Source organism: Natrix helvetica (genome assembly GCF_964273705.1).
Source record: "Natrix helvetica genome assembly, chromosome: 1".
NCBI classification, from domain to species: Eukaryota; Metazoa; Chordata; class Lepidosauria; order Squamata; family Natricidae; genus Natrix; species Natrix helvetica.
The window spans coordinates 238,781,748-238,805,018 of NC_138548.1; the positions used below are offsets into that span (position 1 = coordinate 238,781,748).

At 39.2% G+C, this 23,271-nt stretch overlaps 2 protein-coding genes across 5 annotated transcripts in view; both read left to right on the forward strand.

The window, feature by feature from the left end:
• Positions 1-4,625, forward strand: part of TTYH2 (tweety family member 2) — an 84,532-nt gene extending 79,907 nt beyond the window's left edge. For all 3 annotated transcript variants that reach the window (XM_081939886.1, XM_081939888.1, XM_081939887.1), the window contains one exon: positions 1,848-4,625. In XM_081939886.1, the coding sequence (XP_081796012.1) occupies positions 1,848-1,928 (81 nt within the window). In that variant the 3' untranslated portion in view covers positions 1,929-4,625. The remainder of the gene's footprint in view (positions 1-1,847) is intronic.
• A 4,215-nt stretch (positions 4,626-8,840) lies between these two features.
• The window catches only part of LOC309384884 (dynein axonemal intermediate chain 2-like), an 86,063-nt gene continuing 71,632 nt past the window's right edge, over positions 8,841-23,271 (forward strand). For both annotated transcript variants that reach the window (XM_081938728.1, XM_081938727.1), the window contains exons 1-7: positions 8,841-8,945; positions 9,202-9,340; positions 15,793-15,983; positions 18,891-19,052; positions 19,215-19,336; positions 21,395-21,537; positions 21,913-22,026. In XM_081938728.1, the coding sequence (XP_081794854.1) occupies positions 15,801-15,983; positions 18,891-19,052; positions 19,215-19,336; positions 21,395-21,537; positions 21,913-22,026 (724 nt within the window). In that variant the 5' untranslated portion in view covers positions 8,841-8,945; positions 9,202-9,340; positions 15,793-15,800. The remainder of the gene's footprint in view (positions 8,946-9,201; positions 9,341-15,792; positions 15,984-18,890; positions 19,053-19,214; positions 19,337-21,394; positions 21,538-21,912; positions 22,027-23,271) is intronic.

The window sequence follows — 23,271 nt, forward strand, 5'->3', positions numbered from 1 at the left end:
CTGCCAGCAAAAACTGAATTTGGAGCCCATTTTCACTGGCAGAGACACTGCCGATCAGTCCTTCGCTGTTTCCAGGGCAGCCCCACGGGCAAGATCTAAGAACCCCGTGGGCTGGATCTGGCCCCCGGGCCTTGATTTTGACACCCCTGGTCTAAGACAACTCACTACAGCCAACTCACCATGGTCAATTTGCCATGGGATGATTCGCCATGGCCAAGTTGCCGCGGGCCCAACTTGCTTACGAGCAAAAGTTTTAAATTCTTTTAAATAATTAAATAAAATTGTTGGATTGTCCCATGGAGAATTGGCAACAGTGAGTTGGCTGCGGTAAGTTGGCCATGGTGAGTTGTCCCCTTCCGTACAGGATTTCTACAGATTGTAACTCATTTGGAGGATACAGATTTAGAGAAGGTTTTTGTTCTCTAATTTTATTATGAGGCATTGATACAATTAGGAAAAGTATGTGTAAATAGGCACACAGTTGTTCTTTAGTGCTGTATTTCCAGTATACCAGAAATTTGTGGTCCCATTTGGTTCCTAACACTTTTTGGGTTGTCTGTATTAATAAAACCAACTCTAACCTCTCCTCCTTGGAGGTCTTCTAGATAGTAGCGCGGAATAGGGAAATTAATAGTGAAAAGAACTTAATTTAATTCTATCATCTTCTATAAAGATTATCATTTTCTTGATAATGGGACTGGAGATGACCTGAAATGGTATAGGGCCATGATGGCGAACCTCATGGCACGTGTGCCAGAGGTGGCACACAGAGCCCTCTCTGTGGGCACACACACTGTCTTCAGCTGCTCATCTGGTTTCAGGCACACACATGCACACCGGCTACCTGGTCTTTGCGGGTGCCGGAGTGCCTGAAAACTGCCCCAAAATGGGCAAAAAACAGGCCATCATTTTTGGCCTGAAAACAGCTGAAAAACAGCCTGAAAATGGGCAAAAAACTGGCCAAAAACAGGCATTTGCATGTGCCAACTGGCCTCGTTTTCCGTTGCTCCCATGTGCACGAAGACCAGCTGGCCAGCACACCGATACGCACCAGCCAGCTGGTCTTCGGGTTTCTGGCCCTTCGTCATGCATGCACGCACGTTTCGGTTTGGGCACTCAATGCCGAAAAGGTTCACCATCACTGGTATAGGGTCTCCTGCTTGAGCAGGGGGTTGGACTAGAAGACCTCCAAGGCCCCTTCCAATTCTGTTATTCTGTTTCTGTTCTACTCTACTCCTTCAAGGCTTGCCTTCCGAATTTGTGGGTGCTCCATCATTGGAAGTTTTTAGGAAGAGATTGGATGGCCGTTTGTCCAGAATGATATAGGTTCTCCTGCTTGGGCAGGGGGTTAGACTAGAAGATCGCCAAGGTCCCTTCTATATTCTGTATCCATAATGGAAAAGAAACTTGTTTACACTTTTTGTTGAATTTTAAAAAGTACAAAGCTCAATACTGGTCTAATTGTACTTTAGTGTTGGTGTGGGTGTAATCAACTCACAACTTTCCTGTGAAAGATTCTCCTTTTCTCCATTACTGCTGTTTCCCAGTAGTGGAGAATAGCAGCTGGATGCCTATCTCAGTTTCTCATTGGAATCACAAGATCTTTAGGCCTTGCCAACATTTGCTTTCTAGTTGCCTTTCTGTTGTCATTTCATCCCACTCCACCTCTGCTGCTAATAGTCAAGCATGTTCTTCTGTTCCTGATGGTACAAACATCATCAGCACATTTATTTCTGGTTGGTTCTGGAGCTAGAATTTCATTCCTGTAGTTTCTATCAGTAAAATCCTACGCTTGTCATTGAAACCGCAATGTATAACTTCTCTCCCGTTTTCTCTCCTCTGCCTAGTATTCTCCAAGTATGCGAGCCACCTATCTTGCGGTTAATGATGATTTCCGGCGACAGCCTAGCAACGAATTTCCAGCCTAGCACTCAAATCGTAGAGAAGAAGCCACCCACGATGCTATAGTGAAACCCAATAATAACTCAAGGCACATAGACTGCTGGGAATAAGATTGCTTCCCTAGCAAACTGGTCAGGTGTTCAAAGGTGTTGAAAACAGATCCAATGAAGAAAACCCCTGCTGGCAATCCAGGTACTCTTCCAAGGATTATCCTTGTGTGCTTGATTGGCAGCTTTTCTTCTTCCAATATTATGTCTTCCTCTGTTGCAGACCCAGGATGGTACCCGGATCCTCCATCCAATGAGCTAAGGGTCAGAGGTCTATTGATTTCCTGCTCATTTCCTGTCACTACTACAGTGGCCTCCCCAAACTTTGTTTTCTTATATTGGGGGAAGCCGGGAGATGTGAAATTAGAATAAGGCCTGCCATGGGTTTGCAATTAACGCCATAAATCCTGTTTCCTTTTCTTCTGCACAATTTCAGGGCAGTTTTGTTCATTCCTGATAGGGTGGTTTTGTCTTCCTTTTTGTTTTATTAAGGCAGATAATAAGACCAGTACACTGTACAGGTAAAGTGAACACTTGACACCTGGTGTACAATGCTAACCTCAGAGAAAGGGGGCAGGGGCTTGCCATGAGAGAAGATGCTCCTCATTCCTGAATCACATGCAATGCTGACAGAAGAGTGAATTTTTAGTGTCCTCTGAAGAGGCCTCTGCACAGAATGCACTGTTGGCTTGGCACTGTATCATCCATCATCCTTTTTGATAGAACCTGTTTGGCATTTTGTGATACAAAAGTCCATGCACAATATTACCACTTGTCACTTGTCACTCTTTTGCATCAAGAACTGACATGAACTTCACCAACTCTTCTTGTGGTGGCCTCAGGTATTATTTAGAACAAAAGGCTTTTTTGTTCTATTACATACTTTATTTGGTTTGCTATTTTTTTAAGTCTATGTTTTATATTAGCTATCCAAAGGACATAATTTTTGTGACTGTTTTTATAGTTTTCTGTTATTAAGGATTACACCTTTTTATGTACTTTGCAAGCCAACTTCTGATTTTGGCACTGGTTTTTTTTCCCCAAAGGGGAATTAAAAGTAAAGGCGAAAATTAACCTTCCAAGATAATGTATTTGTATGGCAAATGCTGACATATTCAAAAAATACATTTTTCTTACTATGTGAGGGAATCAAAAATACCAGGGAACATTGGATTGGGCTGGATTGGCTACTCTAATACACACATAATGTTGAAAAGGTGACAGTATTCTTCCGAATAATGTCTTGCTTTTGCCATCCATGAAAGAACTGCAATATCATGAAATTAGAAATCGTTCGTAACCTACATTGTTACTTGCACACATTTGGCTCTTGTTAGGGCAAGTCCTATCATTGTGCCTTGCGAGGCAAGTTTCAGATTCCCCAGATCAAGGCCAAAGAGAAGTCCCTTGCTTCACACAGCTTGGCAAGATTGCTAATCAGGCCTAAACTCAGAAGTCTTTCATATAGTCAGTCTAATTTTTTAAGATTCTTCCTTGCAAACTAAACTGAACCCAGACTGCTGTAAGCAGTCAGTTTCTCTCTGTCACTGTGAGATGTAGTTTCCTTCTCATAGCCACTGCTGTTCTTTCTGCCTTTCCCACTGCTTTTTATCCTGCTCTTCGTGTCCTTGAAGTAGAACAGTTGTTGACGTATCTGCCCTGAGAACTGCTGGCTCTCATTTTATCTCAGCCACAAGGAGATGAGCAATGACAAAGCGTTGGTGGTTAAAACAGTGCCAGGCAGTCTGTCCTTTCTCTCAGCAGCCATTTTGGACTACCAGTGTTAAGATTTATTTTCCAGTCTAGTCACCATATGTATGAGCAATCATGGGCAGGAGAGACCGTCATATCATTCCCTCAGGTAACAAAGATCTTGTGGGCTTTTCTGAAACAGAATCCGATTCTTGTACCTACTATTGGAAAGTAAAAGAAATAAAAACATTTGGACAGGAGGCATTCCAAGGAGATGAGAAGCACTGAAGGAAGGGAATCAAAGTAGAGTATGTCAAATTGAAGTATCAAAGCCTCTTACTGGTGTAATTTCAACTTTTGCCAAAAGCAACTCCTTTTAAAGTTAACAAGTTACATTTTCTTGGGTTATGCTTACCTTTTTATACTTAGGCTTAGTTGGAAGTGAAAGCAATACGTGAGCACTTTCTTGGAAACATAAAACAAGTGGGTTTCTTCAACTAAATTCAAAGAACTCAGAATATCTTCACAGGCTGCTGAAAATGTGTGTTTCCAGTGGTGTCAACATAATATTTGGACAATTTGCATATTGTTCAAAATTGCCACTGACAACCACTACAGTGTTAACAGCTGCATGGGTAGACAGTTGCCTCCAAGATAATGTGACATGGAGACTTTTTAATTACTTGACAACAATTACATACTGTGTCTTTCTATCAAGGATAACTTGTACCTATCATGTACGGCAAGATAATTTATATATCCATCTTATATGTGATTGGCTACATTTTTAAGGCAGAGGGAGAAGAGAATCTTAATTTTATGCTATGAGTGATGCTATTGATAACAGTACAATTAAAATTGTTTTTTTTTTCAACAAACAAAAAAAAATGCATGTGAATTAACTATCACAGACTACTTCAGAGCTGTGCCTGATTTATATGTACTGACTGGGAAACTGATAATAAACACATACCAAAAATACGAGTTTCATTTTCCTGTTTTGTTTTTTGTTTTTAGTTTAGTTTGATTTCAGTTGTTTTCAATGCAGAGCTTTGTGTTTGGGATTAGTTATTATTAGATGTATTTTAAGTACTACTGATGGCAATTTTTTAAAAAAAAACACTCTATGTAGATGCACGCATTATTTTAATTACGTTATTAAATAAAATAGTATTACGGTATATGGTGTTATAAATCTGAAAGAAAACCTGAAAATGCAAGCATATATAAGCAGAGCAGATGCTTCTTAAGTTATCTGCAATGTGTGTAATTTATACAGTAATCAAGGCCTAGCAAAAAAAGATTTGCCTTGATTTGGAAAATAGTATGCTAAACAGTAGTTTAAAACTACAGTGAGCATAAATTAACAATCAGTAAGTATTGTCTTTCAGACTCTCAATTTAATATCATAATATACTTTGGTGACAACAATAGAACATTAGAATTATTCTGCTCTTTTATAAGAAAATGTACAGTGAGCAGCAAAATTTAAATCTCAAATTGGAAATATTTGAATTATACATCATGACCTTCATACCCGCCTTCCTAATATTGAAGCTTGATAAATGCTATTTACTGTGTCTTAATTCAGCTCTCCAAGAAAGTCAAGTGTTACACTTTCAAAATGGACTCCAGTTCTCTTTTCTTAAAGCAACCTGGCATTACTTACTGTACTTAACTTTTTTAAAAATCAAAAAATTTCCCTTCCCCAACTGGAATGAGATGTGCGAGTTAAACATATCTTTTGTACAGTGAGGAAAGGGGTTAAAAGCAAGATCCTGTACAATTTTTGTCCTGACTGTGGGTCCAATAATTGTTGCTAAAAGCATAATGTGCATGTGTAGTCTATCATCTAGCTTTGTCCAAAATGGACAATATGTGATTAGTTTCTTGATGACAACAAACCCCTACTACATCAACTGACCTTTTTGATGTATTGATGGAAGCCTTGGTTGTTTGCTTGTATACATTTAATTACACAACTAGGTAACATCATCCATGCTGGGATTTATTGCTTATCTATCTATATAAAAGCCAAGTACCACTCACTCATCATGAAATCTCCAGAACCATAAAACCTACAAACTTGAAATTTGGCAAGTATGTTCCTCTTGGCTTCTAGGTGCTCGCTAAGAAAGTATTTTTCAAAATGACCATCAGATCATTAGTATTTCTTATACATTAATTAACACACACTGATGCTAAGGAGTTCTACTCCCCCTTCCCACCTGAAAAGAACTCTGTTCCAACTGTCAGTTGCTTCGCATTCTGTTACCTCAGTTCAAACTGGCAGACGTTCCATCCATACCCTTATGGAGGCTTTCAGAGAACTGGGGGCTGGGGAGGGCAGAAATGAGCAAAAAATGGGCCGTTTTTTGCCCCAGCCCCCAGCAGTACTCTATAAGCCTCCATAAGGCTATGCATGCAATTTTTTTGACAAAAAACAGGCCCGTTTTTGCAAAAAATGGGCCATTTTTGCTCTTTTTTGCCCCTACTCCCACAGGAGCACTCTGCAAGCCCCACCCCCAAGGCTATTCATGGCTTTTATTTGAAAAAAACAGGCCGTTTGGGGGAGGTTTGCAGAGTGCAAAAACTTTTTTTTCCTTTTGGAAAGCTCTTTAACTGATTGATGAGAATTACATTGATCAAGTGCTGTGCCAGCAGAAACACCTACCTATCTGCTGTATTTCTATCTCTTTCTATTTCTCTCTCTCTCTATCCCTCTACCTACCAACCTACCTACACACACTCTCTCTCTCCCTTCTTACCTATTGTATTTCTCTATCCCTCTATCTACCTACTTTTTTAAAAAAATTGCCTCTTCAAAACCTTGGTGCGTCTTATACTCTGAAAAATACGGTAATGTGATTCTTTTTCCAGAGACAGGGGCCATGGGAATGTGGTTTGGCAAGCAATTGTGTATGGAAATAACAATACACAATAGTGCTAAATGACAACACTAATCAAAGGATGTTTAAACTCTTTGTTTTACTTTGAACAAAAAGCAGTAAAAAAAATACAAGTTTTCCATCTAAATCTCTCACAAGTTCTCTGCCAGGTCTTTGCTCCCATATTATCCATACAACAATAACAACAGAATTACAATATGCACATTTTTTTAAAAAAAAATCACAATATACACTACACCTTGCAGGAAACGCTCATTAAACATCCTAGCTCAGCACACAAAGGATCAGCCACATCTTCAAAGCCTTCTTAAAAATAAAAACTAGCAGGGTCAGGATGCATCAAACCTTGGGGTGATGAAGGTGGAAATGACAATCTATTAGGTCATACAATTCAAAAGTCAATGTCGGCATTGTTCAACGTTCTCTACTTTGGTAATGAAACATTTCGGGAATAAAGTTCACAAACATCAAGTTCCCAACAATAATTTTCTTTGACTGTATTAACCAAAATCTGCTTTGCACACTTTCCACCTATTGGTCATGACACAAAAATCTATCCCCTTGCAATAAAGCTCCAATAAATTCATTCACTTATTCATACATTCATTCAATTTCTATGGCTGCCCATTTCTGTCAGTGACTGACTTGGCCAATTAGTAATATAGCCAGGAAACAAGACTCTTGGCACATTCAGCACCCCAGGCTTGGAAACATAGCCAGGTTTTTAAGACCTTGTGAAAGGCTAACAGAATTGGGACCATTCTGATATCCGAAGGGAAGATATTCCATAGAGCATGAGCCATTGCTGAAAAGGCTTATATTCTGGCCACAGTCAGCTGACATTCTTTGGCCTGGCCCTGGTAGGATCCATAGCATGCCCATTCTGCTCAACCTGGTTAGTCAGGTAAAGACTTGGAAAAAAAGATGATTATCAGTCATCTGTTACTTATCAGTGATCTGTAATAAACCGTAGTCCATTCCAACAGTTATATTAATTGTTCACAGGATCAGATGACTATTTACATAGACCTGCAACAAGATCATATCACAAAACAAGCATATACACAAACAATCCTTCAACAAATGCAGTTGTCAATAGCATTGCATAAGAATGCAATGCAATTCTGGCTTGTACCAGAACAATATACAGAAAATAATATATAGGGTTGTTGAGTCTTTGGTGCCCTCTGAGCTTGATGCCTGTTTGCTTCATTACCCAACTAGGTAACATTATCAATGCTAGTCCTGCACTTAGGCACTGATGATGTTACCTAGTTGGGTAACAAAATGTCTGCAAGTGAACTACCAAGCTCAGAAAGCACCAGAGACTCCATATTTCAACCCTGAGCTTCTGACATTCTCTTCTGTTGCAAATAGTAGTTATTTCAGAAACGGCTCTTTCTACACAGAACAGTCTAAGTGTGATGTTCTTTTAAGCGGAACTCCATTGCTTAATTTGTCGAAAGTTGTCATTCCCCTATCAAAAAGGAAATTGTCTGCAGCGTGAGACAAAATAATCAGACTTCACGATTTGTTCCATTTGCTGAGGCATCGAAGGAATCTTGATAGTTTCCGCTCTTAATAAATTTTGTAAAGGTGGGAAGATTGTGCTAATTGTGAGTTTTGCACAGTGTTGCTCCCTCTTCTGTCCCTGCTTCGTTGGGCATTGTTTTTCCCTTCCATATTTCTGTGAGACAGAAGGGAAAAAGAATAAAAGATCACGTGAAGTGTTAATACCACTTTATAATGCCTTGGTAAGGCCACACTTGGAATACTGCATTCAGTTTTGGTAGCCACGATGTAGAAAGGATGGTGAGACTCTAGAAAGAGTGCAGAAAAGAACAACAAAGATGCTTAGGGGACTGGAGGCTAAAACATATGAAGAACGGTTGCAAGGACTGCGTATATCTAGTTTAATGAAAAGAAGGACTAAGGGGTGATATAATAGCAGTGTTCCAATATCTCAGGGGTTGCCACAAAGAAGAGGGAGTCAAACTATTCTCCAAAGCACTTGAGGGCAGGACAAGAAGCAATGAATGGAAAGTATTCAAGGAGAGAAGCAACTTAGAACTGAGGAGAAACTTCCTGACAGAACAATTAATCAGTGGAACAGCTTGCCTCCAGAAGTTGTAAATGCTCCAACACTGGACGTTTTAAAGGAGATGTTGGATATGCATTTGTCTGAAGTGGTGTAGGGTTTCCTGCCTAAGCAGGGGGTTGGACTATAAGACCTCCAAGGTCCCTTCCAACTCTTGTTATTCTATTTTAAAAACGTAATGAGGGAGGGGGGGACTACCGAGTTGCAACAACCCGGCAAAGACAAAAAAAATGAGACAAAAAGCCTGTACTGGTGGTTGTCCTAATATTTGCAATAAGCCTGGGCCCTAAGCTAAAGGTAATGCTACAAAATATCTGTGGTTTTTTTAAAATCTGATTATGCATTTCCCCATTCTCTGCTGTTAAGAGCCTGGGCTATAGCGCTAACGCACTCTGAACTTACTCAGAAGACAAGCTTCTTGCCTATCGGATCTGGGAGTCTTTATTCTCCCCCTGATGGCCACATTTGAAGAGCGGATTGATTTGGGCGGCGGGAGGGTGTGTGTGATGTCTTGTTTCTCTTCCGCTTCGTTCATCCACACACCCCCTACTAGGGTTCGCAAATGGTTTCTCCCTGCTTCTAAGGAAAAATGAATTGTCGCTGTCACGTGACCCCAAGAATCCGTTGCTAGGAGACAAGTAAACGCTTACCTCCCCGAGGTGAAAACTTGGACTGTCTGGGAGAAGAACGGGGTAAGGAGGCGGGAACCGGGGTGGCGGGAGTTTGATGGAGGGTTTGATCCCGGAGGAGAAGGGAACATGCTCCTACCTCCTCGCTGCTTCTGCCACTGGGTTCCTTCCACGCGAAACCACCCCCCCCCCTCCTTCCAGGGTTTTTGCTAGCTGGGATGACCTCCAGGATCAGATCTTGTTCCTGTCGAAATTTGATCCCAGGATGCTGATTCCAGTTTTTGTGTGATGGAAGGATGAGGATTCTGTACATGCTTAGGGGGTATTCCCAAAGGTGCTTCCCCCCCCCCCCTTCAAGAGGCAACTGGACTTTCTGTTTTTTCTTTGAAGACGTTTTGCTTCGAATAGAATAGAATAGAATAGAATAGAATTCTTTATTGGCCAAGTGTGATTGGACACACAAGGGATTTGTCTTTAGTGCATATGCTCTCAGGGTACATAAAAAGACAAAGATACATTCGTCACAAATCATAAAGTACAACACTTAATGATAGTCATAGGGTACAAATAAGCAATCAGGAAACAATATCAATATAAATCATAAGGATACAAGCAACAAAGTTACAGTCCTGCAGTCATAAATGGGAGGAGATGGGTGATAGTTGTCTTGGTGTGCAGTGCTCTATAGCGTCGTTTTGAGGGTGGGAGTTGAAACAATTTATGTCCAGGATGCGAGGGGTCTAGTAAATATTTTCACTATTTTTGACTCTTTTATCCTTGGATGAGAAGGGAAACATCTTCAAAGAAAAACCAGAAAGTTCCGTTGCCTCTTAAAGTGGGGGGCGCACCTTTGGGATAACCATGACCTGGATGACTGAGAATCTCCATAGACACTTAAGGGATACTGTTTTTATCTGATACTTTATCCTTTAAGGACATCAAAGTTTATCTTTCAAAGATAAACTCTAGTCTTCAACAAACGAAATAACCAGAATTCAGTTTCAAGGGAGGCTTAGCTCAAATTAAGATTTGTGGAAGAGTAAACCTCTGGTCCTGGTGACCAACCTAGATTCGATCTTGTAAGATTTATAATATTTTTATTCACATTAGCTATAGTTTCAAGATCATTGCATCATGACAGTATCCTATAGTACCCACAATAATTAAGGAAAACAATACAGGAAGCTTACTAAAGAAATATATATGATTCATATAGTTGCCCATCTCAAAATTGTGTCAGGCATTTAACAATTATAATGATTGAAATTCTGAAGAAAAGAAACCCAACAAATCATTTGTTTACGCTTTTGATTTTTTTTTTTCTTCAGTAGCCTTTGGTCATTTTTTTTCAGGATCAATTCTCTAATCCCTCCATTTCTTGTTCTGCTGTTCTTTTATCAGAGTTGCTCACCAAATATTCCAAATTCAAAATAGCTTTGATTGCCTACTACAGCACGTATATGAATCATGACTAGAACTTCATGCTGAGGCAATTATGCCTCATAACATCAGATGCTGATGAACAAAAACGGAGCAATTGCATCATTGCCATTTTGTATATTTCCCAAGGCATCTGTCTGACAGACCATGGCTGGAAACAGGATACTACTATATTATGATTACAATATTTTTTTTAAAATCCCAATCCTCCTCCTGTGCAATCATACCTCTATCGAATTGTTAAACTAATTTTGCCACCTTTCCTTATCCTTTGGACCTCGAGTGCATTTAAATTTGTCAAAAGGGGCAGATGAGGTTTTCTTTAAAAAATACTTTGCCAACTGACAGTCACTGTATTAGCAGTAAGTGATATTATGTGACGTCGCTTGAGAATGGGCAAAGGATGGAAGTTGGGGGCCTATTTATGATATAAAAGATGCATTGGACCTATTGGGGGATTAATTTTATTGCATTTCCTGCTGGAATTGGCAGGACATTTTATTATTTGGTAATTTGGCAGCATGATATTGGAAAGCTCCAAGAGCTGAAAATATGGGGACCTAAGGCCTCTGAAAATTCAAATATTGCATTGTTCTTGATTACTGAACAGTACACTATAGGAAATTGCCATTATGCAATGGCTTTGAAGCCATAACTATTGCAAATGAAGCAGCCTGTGCTTGCCCTTTAGGCTTTGGCTTTAAGTAATAAACACCACCAATCAGCATAGTTTCAGCAACAATATCTCCATCTTTAACTAGGTAACTTGCTTTTTCGAGGTGGTGAACCTGGAACTTTAAATCTCTAGACAAGTGACTTTGACTAAGCAAATTACTGGTTGCTGAAGGTATATAATAAACATCAGGGATGTGTGTATCGAGCTCTTCAATGTAAACAGTTCCTTTTCCCATAACCTTGCAAGTGTGGTTGGTGAAGGAATACAGTTCTCGATACTCGGGCTCTGGTTCGCCCATCTCTGTGAAAAGTTCCCTTCTGTGGGTAACGTGCACAGCTGCTCCACTGTCTAAAGTCCACAAAAGATGTCTGTCGAACTTTGGATCAGGTTGTGGAACGTTGGTTATGGCCAGTGTTACAAGTGGAGCTTGTGGATCACGCCTTGGACCACAACGACCTTGTCTTCCGCCTCTACCTCTGCCTCTGGAGTCTGTTCCTCTGGGCTGGTATGTGGCGGGAGCTGGAACTCGTTGGGGACAATCCCGGGTGTCATGTCCCACACGGTTGCAGGTGTAGCATTTTGGCATCCTTGGAGCGTAGCCTCTTCCTCGGAAGGGACGTCTGGCTGGAGCCTTTGATGCTGGAGGTCGTTGCAGATGTGGTGTAGCTAACCTGATAGCTTCCTCTTCCACTAAAAGTCTGCAAACGTGGTTAACTGTGCGTTGAGCAATAGGCACGTAGTTAATCTTTGCAACAGCATCTTTCCATTCATAATTCAATGAGTTAATGATGATGCTAATCATTTGGATATCATCGATTACATGGCCATTTTGTCTCAATTCACTTCTCATTCTTTTCAGTTTGGTCAAATGTCCACCAATTCGTTCACCAGGTTTCAACTTCGAACCATGGAACTCAGACATGAGCAAACATGAAGATTCAATTGAAACGGGCCTGTAGCAATCTTCCAAAATAGCCCAAATTTCTTGGGCAGTTGCATCAGGTGGAAAGATACCTTGGATCTCAATTTCCATTGACATGAGTAAAGTCGTGATTGCTCTGTTTTCCAGGTCTCTCATTGCAGGTGTCCAGGGTTGAGGAGGAGGATTAAAAATCATGGAATGTGTGCCTTCTCTTCGAAGCAAGAGCGCAATTTCACTGACCCAGGCTTTATAATTCTCTCCTGACTCCTTTAATTTGGACTCACCAGTCAAGGGGGTGACTGTGAGTACCTGCTGAGGAATGTGCATCGGAACAATTTGTTGATCTGGTTGCAAAGCTGGTTGTTGAACCAGGGGATGCTGGGGTTGCATCATTGGCCTTTGCATGGCAACATCAAATTGACTTCCTTGTATTCGCCTTTGACTTTGCCTTTTTCCATCTAGGGAGGATTCAGCACCACCAGGGGGTGTTGAAGACTTAACCTTTGGAGGCAAAGTTTTGGCTTCTAAAGGACTCATAGCTAATTCTTTAAAACTTTCATGAAGCTGCATCATCTTTTGCTCTAATAATTTTTCTCCGCCAGCAGATGGCAGTGCAGCCTCACTTTTTGGCTGCAGCCGTCTATACGTGTGCGGAAGTTCAGTTGACTCAAAGGGACCACGTGACCTCGGTGACGTGTACATATCTCTTTGTTCTAATTGACCAATGAACTCTGTGGGGTGTGTCTTAGGCTGTTGTTTTGAAGACAAGATGGCGTCCTCAGACATTTTGGGAGTGGGGGAGCTCCTCCTACTCCTCTTCATCTCCTCAAAGCACTCTCTCGCCTCCCTAGCATATTTTTCAAAACGTTTTAATTGATAAAGGTAGCTTTGCATTTCTTCGTCATCATCTGGGGAGGATTCATAAAATCTGCTTTCTGCGTGGGAGGATTTTTTTTCTGCCGGCAGTTGCCATTCATCAAGTGTCTGATAATCTGCGAGGGTCTGGGAATGGAGTGGCTTTGGTAAAGTGGGAAGTTTTGGCTTGGCCCCCAAAAATTCATAATCTCCTGGAGATATTTTAGAAGGAGGAACCACTGACCTCGTTTCGTAGATGTCGCGTCCTGTAGCTCCTTCCCCCACATCTGGCTCGGCACCTGAAGGAATTTGTTGTTCCTGAAACACGTTTTGATCTTGCTTCTCTGTGTCTGAGGGAGCCTCCTTGTCAGAAGAAGCTGATCCATCTGTGCTTGCCCCATCTTTCTTTTTTTTCTTTTTCTTTTTCTCCGACATTGCTAATTAGCTTTAGTCGGTTATCATAAGATAGCACGAAGGGAAAATACAGCCATAAATTGTAGCCATCTCAGCTGGTATCATCAACCAACCTCTGCATACCAAGTTGTCAGGGGAAAAAACGCCCTGGAGAAATCTGAGATCAATGGACCGGGCTGATTCCCTTCCGCATATCTTTTGAGATATTAAGAAAAGAAATAAAAGTCTTTAAGAAGTATTCTAATTAATAAACAAACTTTAATAATAAAATAAAATAGAAAATAACTAATTGGTTACATTTTGATAATAAAAGCTCCGGTTGCCAAGTTGGCAGCCGAACAAAGAAGAAAGGAATAGTTTGGAATGTGTGACGCATGCGCAATAAATCACTTTCAGATAAGAACTTTTATGACCTGCGCAATAACTCTTTCTTAGTTTAACTCTTGAATGTCAGTTCATGCCTAGCAAACTTTTTAACATCGTGACACATACCATCCCCCATCTCAGTTTCCCATAGTAACTAAGTTTGAATATGTGGCAGGCTTGAGGCCCTATCCCTTGATGGCTTCCAAGCCTGACGATACACACAAACACAGTATAGACACACACATATATCCATATAATGTTTATCTTTTTTTCTTTCCCTTGGGAGGTTGCATTCAGATAATGATAAATTATTTCTTCCTCACAGTATTTGAGAATCATGATGAATTTGATGAACTAAACTACGCTTATACATAATTTTTATTATTTTATTTTATTCTATATTTTTATATTTCATTTTTAAAGTCTATTCACTGCTGAGCATGCTATGTCTGGTATAATTATTTTGACAAAATAATTCTGAAACTACAAGAATTTTAACTTATATGACATAGGTCTTTGAAGTTAGACTTTTTGAGTACCACATCTCAAGGATTTTTAAAAATATTGTTCAGCTTTGTAGTACCCAAACACTACAATGTTTGTATCAACTAGACAACAGATTTCTGTACCCAAGTACAATATTATGGCTTTTTAAATATTACTTTTGGTATGACATAATCTTCTGACGATCAGTCTGCCACATGTAGTAATGGACTTTCATCCCATGAAGTGATCTACCAAAAGTTATGGCATATTAAACAGAAGATTATAGAAGTTTTAATAACTGGATAGTATAACTATAATAAATCTTCAAGTTAACTTTCCTCCTGAATTATGAATACATCCATATAATTATTTTGGTAACAGTTCCAAAGTAGGTTACTGCCATTGCTAACAGAGGAAAACTAGTGACCATCCTTGAAAAGCTTTGTTTTAAGAAACCTGTCCAAATTTGAAAATTTTCTTTCCAGGACTTTTAGCCTGATTTGCTCTTCTCCAGGACAAAAAAGCATTGTTCCTTTTCATTGTTTCTTCCTTTGTTGTCAGGTGCAAAAGACCCGGTCCATGCATGCACTGTAGGTTCAATAGCTGATTTCTTGCTAAAAATCTATGCATGGGAATCTTCTCAACTAACAATCACCACCTGGTTAGTTATATAAGGGTCAATAGCACTGGGAGGAGGGGGTTGGGCTTAGTTTACTTGTGGCTACATAGGGATTCAAGGCTGATCCCTCTTTTCACTCTGCCCCCAAGTTCTCCCATACTGTTTCCTACATTTGTTATCTCGTTAAAAGATAAGAATATTAGGAGGTTTAGTTGCTTTAGCTATTTCTGTTCTGCCTCTTTTTTTATATTAGACTAAAAAATAAACTTGCTCAGCTGCTATCAAAATTCTTAATTTCCCAAGAGTACTGTACTCTTGTAAGTATTCAAGGAACATCTTTAAAGATATTGCATCATTATTTGCCAATGAAGTCGTAATCATCATCCAGGTGATGCCTACAAATAACTTACTTTTTCCCTTGGAAATTGCTAGATTAATTGGTTCTCCAGCTGTTTCCTAGTAGCAAAACTTTGTAGTTTGACTGCTGGGAAATTACAAAGTTCCTTTAACAGAAATGTTGTCTTGGATGAAGATGCTCAGAGTTGTGTTGTGACCATTTCAAATAATTTCATAAAAATAGTCAAGATAACATGCTATACTGATCTCCCTCATATCTGATCCAGCTTTTACCATAAACTGAGCCAAGCTTCCTGTACTTCAATAATTGACAAATTTTGAGGTAGAAAATTATCCGAGTAATACCAGAAAACAGTTTAACTTTTTTCTTTCGTTTGAAGTGAGCAGCATGGAGATTGTCTATGTTTATTTGAAGAAGCGCAGTGAATTTGGTCGACAATGCAGCTTTTCCGATCGGGGAGCAGAGATCAATGTGGACATTCAGCCAGATCCAGTGTTAGCAACAAATTTTATTGAAAAAGATCCCATTGATACTGGAGTACAATGTGCTGGTGTCATGTCAGAACATGAGGTAAATTGCTTGATCTTGAATGAGTAACTTCTACAGTACATTTGTTTCTGTCTCAAAGGAAATCATCTGACAAGATCCAGGGCTAATCTCATAATTTGCATAATTTGTATAAGCAAGAAATATAAGTTTATTGTTCACCCATGCATGTAAAATTGATTGATTATGTCCTATCAAGTTGTTTTCAATTCCTAGTGACCACGTAGATAGATTTTCTCCATGTAAAAAAAGTGATCTTTATGCACTGTAAACTCTGCCGACAGTACAATGTGAGTTGCTGTTGTTATTGTTTTAAGCAAAAGGATTATTCAAAGGATAGGACCAGAAAATTCTAATCCTTTATTAGCCTTCTTAATAAATAGCAACATTTTGCAACCTTATCATCCAGAAATATGTGTTTTTCCATCCACCTTCCATCTGATATAAATGTGGAGATAATTTAATGCCATTGATCAGCCCTATCTAGGCACTTCATAGATATGATGATTTTCAATAATTTCCAGATATTGTAGACTAAATGTAGGATGAGATTGTAAGAGTGGTGTTCCACATATGTAGAAGTACAAGTATAATCTTTATTGTCATTGTACTTAAATACAATGAAATTGGTTATCCATTTGGAGAGACAGTTTTCATCTAGAAGCACTTTTCCAAGTGAAGATATCAGGAAGAATGGGAATGGTGTAATATCTAGACTGGAACTCAATGATAATGAAGCCATGTAGCTACCCTCAAAAACAGCACCCTTATAAATTCTTCCTCCCTCAAGTAACTGTTACCGTAAGTGCTGTGGCTATTATTCCTATAAGAAACGGCCTGTGAAGATGAGAAAGATACTCCATTTGAGAATGTTAGAAAAGAGAAAAGATGAGGAAAGTTAAGGATATACTTGCCCTCTCCTGCATTATCTGCTGGATTTTGCTATCTATATGATCATTAAGAATATCTTTTAACACAGAAAATGGTCAAAATACTTTCAAGATATGTAGCTTATTCTAACACAGAACTGAGAAGAATTCCATTTGTTGAATTTATCTGCCATACTGTATATGAACAGGCACCCATAATATAGACATTATTTATTTATTATCCGACTTGATTTTTTTTATAAGTAACTCAAGGTAGTGAACATACCTATAGTCCTTTTTTCTCCTATTTCCCCCACAGCAACAACCTTGGGAGGTGGGTCCAGCTGAGAGAGTAACTGGCCCAAAGCCATCCAACTGGCTTTCAAAGTCTAGGGCAGTTTGCTTAACCTTTTTCTAAAGGTGTGCCCAAATTGTGCGTGCGCGTGCTATCACTCATGCACATGTGCCCACCCATGCGCATGGAGGAAATGTTTTTGCCCTCCCAAGGCTCCAGAGGCTTTCCTGAAGCCTGGGGCGGGTGAAAATGGCCTCCCCCCAGCCCTCTGGAAGGCTGAAAAGCAGCTGGCACAGAGCTGACCCAGCAAATATGCCAGCTAATATGGCTCCATGTGCCACCTGTGGCACGTATGCCATAGGTTCGCCATCACGAGTCTAGGGCAAGAATAGAATTCACAGCCTCCTAGCCGGATGCCTTAATCACTAGAACCACTGGACCAAATTGCTTTGTTTTCTCTGTAAAATATAGATGAGTTCCTCTTTTAAGACCACTCCTGCTTGAACTATAATAATAATTAAGAAAAAACATATTGTCCTCTCTACAGCCTTTAAAACAATTGCAGTTTCATGTGTTAATATGTTACCACAAAAAAACTACATTATCATCCCAAGCTTGAACAAAAGCAATCACATAAGATTTCATTGCTTTTATATTTTCTCTTCTAGTATTAATAATTAAGCACAATCATTGTATACTGCCCATCTATAGCAGAAAAAATAGAGAATCAAGACAAGGTTTACTTTCATACCATGAAGTTTTGTGCAGTCATAGAAAAGATTAAATCCAATCAAAGGTGGTATTTTCAGTCCTTACCGTGTAAATTCTTACAGCTGACTATGGTTTCATGACATTTAAAGATGAGAGGATTTGTTATGTTGTCCTTTATTCCATTTTCAAATGTAGGTAGTGCAGGACTTTAATGCATTATAAAACTACTAAAATCTGAGAAGCGAGATGATTCTAGTCTGATCATAGAACTAACCAGCTCATTGATACTGTAGACAAAAACGCAGAGAGAGGAACACAAATAAAATTCCTCTTAAAAGCATATAGTACATGTTCACTTGGAGGAACTGACTATTTGTTTTCCTCATTAAATTCCTTTCATTCATGTAGCTGTCCATAGCCATATACATCGCATATCTCTGGAGAGAACCCCTAGTTCTGAATCCAAATACATACTAGGCACTTATATACGTTGTGCTAGAACTTATTAAAGAATCTCAGACAGGAAATGAAATAATCTTTGTTTGACACATTCTATGCTAAACCCTCTGTGAACATTTTCCGGACGTTATTTTGGAAAGTCAGGTTCCAAAAATAAACAGCCATTTCTGGGTACAAACCTGCCTATAGAATATTAGTATGTATAAAATAGTGAAGTATAAAGTAAGATGAGAGATAGTTTTGATAATCATCGGTAAACAGATGTTTTTATATTTTTGCAATGTGCTGTATGGTTGCATCTAATATTTTCACATACTTCATAATTCATTCTTTATACACTGCTGTTCCTTCTCCACGTATGATGCATGGAAAATCCAATGAGCCATCAAGATGATTCACTTGTGCTGCAACATTTATAATGATCACTGTAAAGCTTTGCTGTATGTGTATACTTCAAAAAGCAAGCAAAGTACTGGAGATATACAATATGTCAGTGGTGTTAACTAACACCATTGATAATCATTTTAGATCTGAAGCTTTTCATGATGAAATATACAAACAAATAACTCCAATAGCTTTGATTTTTTTCCATTTTAGGTTAACACAGAAAGGTTTGAAATGGAAACCCGAGGTATTAATCACTTGGAAGGTGGTTGGCCTAAAGATGTCAACCCACTAGAAATGGAACAGACCATTCGTTTCCGGAAAAAAGTGGAAAAGGATGAGAATTATATCAATGTCATTACACAGCTTGGCACTGTAAGCATCTTTAATTCCATTTAGTTATGTATTGCTCTGTTTAAAAAAAACCTTGAATATTACTTTTTTTATTTTATCTTCTTTTCCATCTTTGTTCCTGTTACATTTACCAAATAATTACATGGCCATCCATAGATTGATTCTGTTGCTTTATTAAAATAGTTGATGGATCACTGCATCAAACAGAACAATGCCATCAATATCTACGAGGAATATTTTGAGGAGGAGGAGACAGCAGCAGTTACCGATGAGGCACCATCAGCAAAAACTATTAATCTTTTCAGGTAACGGCTAAAAACATGTTTTCAAATTTCGCTTTAATCCCATCAGAGAAGCTGCTGCTAGAATGGTGGTTATAGCTGTTGATATCGTGAAAAAAGCAGCAGACTGTTGTTCTAATATGGTTAGTGGACATTGATCATACTAAATTATCTAGAGAGACTCTATTTGTAGAATGCAAGTTACTTCAAATTGTTAGTTTTCTGATAGCCTGAAATGTTATGCCATAAGGATATGTGAGTTGGAAATCCTTTTTACTAGCAAATAATTCAAAATAACCAAGGAAGATAAAAAATGGCAGACTAAAAACTGATTCTTCATTTATCCTTCTTCCAATTTTTGATATAGAACTAAATAGAACAATAGATACAAACTCAAGGTAAACCACTCCAAACCTGATTGCAGAAAATACGACTTCAGCAACAGAGTGGTCAATGCCTGGAATGCACTGCCCAACTCTGTTGTTACATCCCCAAACCCCCATAACTTTGACCTTAAACTGTCTAGCGTGGACCTCACCACTTTCCTAAGAGGTCTGTAGGGGACGTGCATAAGCGCACCAGCGTGCCTACCGTCCCTGCCCTATTGTCCCCATTTATTCATACCCATTTCCTGTGTTCATGTCCATGTTTATACTTATACCTGTTATCTCGTACATGTTTGACAAACTAAATAAATAAAATAAAATAAATAAAGTTGAAGAATCTCTGCTATTTCTTTTAAAGGTTAGAGCCCCATGCTAATCTACTGTAACCAAAAAGTGACCCTATACAGATGAACAAACAGTAGCACAAGCATTTGTGAGGTCAGCTTTTATAGATGCATGGAGCTCTCACAGATTGCAGTCTGATTTATTTATAGATACAGACAGACAGCAGAATGTATGAGGGATGGAGAAAATTGTGAACAGTGAGAGATAAACCTTCCCTCAAGCTGAGCTTACTTTCTGGTGACTGCATGAATTAGTCCGTGTCATTCTCTTAGCAACAATATAGACCACCTACTGCCTTCTTTCATGTTTTTTTTTCAATTTCCCAATCCAGCTGGGCATTCCTGGTGATTCATCCTCCAAATACTACTAGATCTGACCCCGCTTAGCTTTTCCAAGTCAGTCAAGATCAGCTAGTTGCTGCCACCCAGATGGATTATGAATGAGGCCAGAAGAAAATGAAATATAGAAAGAACAGATAGTAGCATATTAAACAGATTTTTAATAGTGATAATCAATAAAAGCACATTGATCACACACATTTTAGAAAAATAATAGCTTACTGGTCAAATTGCCTAGGTATTACCTCCAAGTAGGAGAGGCCATAGTTTGTAATATTGGTTACAAAAGAAAATGAGAGTACAAGGGTACTTCTTGCTTGAGAACTTCATATTGACATTTGGTTGCCAGTAGTGGGAGCATGGATGCAGTTACAGTCTTGTATTGAAATGAAAGACTAATTGACACATGCAGTGGGATAACTCTGCATTTTTTAAAGTTAGCTCTTAGAATGCAGAGCTGAAGCTTTTGGATAATTGTACTTCAGCTGTTTTATCCTTAAACTATAATTCAGTTGTTTTGCAGTATGATCTCCTAAGGAAAGTTCCCTTGTTCAAGATAATTATATTAAACTCCATTGGTAATGTTTTCTCTTACCGCTTTTTGAAAATTTCCATTTTGACACCTATTTGTGCTAATTTATTGCAATAGAAAATCTCATATATATTTATTCAATGTAGACTACAGAAAAGAGTTGTTGGCAGCATATAGAAAGTATTGAAAAGAATACATCAATATTCTTAAGTTATATGGCAGCATGCTATGTTCAAGTCATGTGGTCTTAAAGTAATTAAATAATTTCTTTTCAGTGTAAGAATTTATAGGCATTTGGGACTTTAAAAAGGACATTTTAATGTATTTTTTCCCCACTGAATGTACTCCTGCGTTTTTTTTAAAGCATGATCTGCTATGACAGATGTATATGAAACACATTTCCCAGAGAAATGTCACAGTACAATCCATCTTGGCAAATGAATGATTCTTCAGTGTTTATTTTTTGGGCTTTATATCAAAGGGACCCGAACCCCATTAAAAGAACTGCCACTCATCTCTCTTGGCACCCTGACCGAAGCCGGAAGTTGGCTGTGGCTTATTCCAACCTTGAGTTCCAACGGAGTTCAAAAGATATGTCCTATGACTCATATATATGGGACCTTGGTAAGTGGTGAAAACACTGCGGTTATGATTTGTATACAGTATTTTTAAAAAATTATACAGCTTTTTTATTTTATTTTATTTTAAATTTATTTTAAATTTACTAATAAGCTATGCAAACCAGTCTCACCCTTTCTTTTCTGCCTTTTGAAGCACATTCATTTTCCAGATGACTTTTCCCTATTTTCTTGTGCAAGCAAATTGGGGAACAGAGGTGACTGCCTATAACACCTAGGAAGGAAAGATAAAATGTGAGAAGAGGAAGAATAAAATAGATACTTCATCCCCCATTTCATGATAATTAGAAACTTAGAGGCAACTATGCTATGCTTGTTTCTTTTTTTCTCATATATCTATCTTTTTTCTCCCTTTAATTAGAAGTCCCCAATAAACCAGATATGGTTATCCAGCCTGCTTCGCCTCTGGTTTGCTTAGAGTACAACCCCAAAGATTCACATATCCTAATTGGAGGATGTTACAATGGACAGATCGGTAAGAAAAATCTGATAATGAATGTAAATAAAAAATAATTGTACTCTTGGTTGATGAATTGCTGAAAACAGGATGAATTGCCCCCTATTTGATGTACCGTATTTTTCGGAGTATAAGACGCACTAAGGTTTTGAAGAGGCAAATTTTTAAAAAAGTAGGTAGGTAGATAGAGGGAGGGAGAGAGAGAGAGAGAGAGAGAGAGAGAGAGAGAGAGAGAGAGAGAGAGAGAAACGGTAGGTAGGGAGAGAGAGAGAGTAGGTAGGTAGGTAGGTAGGTAGGTAGGTAGAGGGATAGAGAGAGAGAGAAATACAGTAGGTAGGTAGGGAGAGAGGGAGAGTAGGTAGGTAGGTAGGTAGGTAGGTAGGTAGGTAGATGTTTCCAGCAATGTTCCCTCTAATTTTTTTTCAATGTGAGCAGAAAAGTATAGTATTTGAGCGGCACATTTTCATGTCTGAGCACCTGAATTTTTTTCACAGATGTCACCTAAGACAACAACGAAATCAGTATTATTTAAAACTCAAAGTTATGTTTCCTCAAGGTACCTGCTTAATTAAAAGTGTTATATAATATCAGTATCACTTAACAACGCTCCTGCTTAGCAACCAAAATGTTGGCTCAGAAACTCTGGCATTTGAAGTGTGCAAGTCTTAAAGCTGTCAAGTTACAAGACCCTTGCACCCGTAACCCTTTAGAAAAAAAAACCCCAGGGGTGTTCAAACTTGACAGCTTTAAGACTTGTGGACCTCAACTCCCAGAATTCCTCCTCCAGCCATGTTGGCTCAGGAACTCTGGCATTGAAGCACACAAGTCTTAAAGCTGTCAAGTTACAGGATCCTTGCACACCTAACACTTTAGGGGGAAAAAACGCAGAGGTCTTCAAACCTGACAGCTTTAAGACTTGTGGACTTCAATTCCCAGAATTCCTCCTCCAGTCATGTTGCAGCGAGTCATCTGCATGGATCTGCTCCATCTTTGGTTTCTTCATCGTGGGCAGGGCTGCAGCTGAAGATGCTGACGAGCCCCCGCCCCCACCAGAATAACTGCTGCCACCTCCTCCTCCTCCTTCTCCAACAGCACCACCACATTTGCTGTCCGGCGCTGCAGCTGAGGTGAAGCGGCAAAGCTCCTGCTGGCGCCCCCACCCGTGGCAGCGGCGCCTCCCTCTCCGCTTGGAGCACCTGAGCTGGGCCCCGCGTTATCCCTGCCCCCTCCTCTCCGCCATGCTTTTGAGGAGCCATGAGGCCT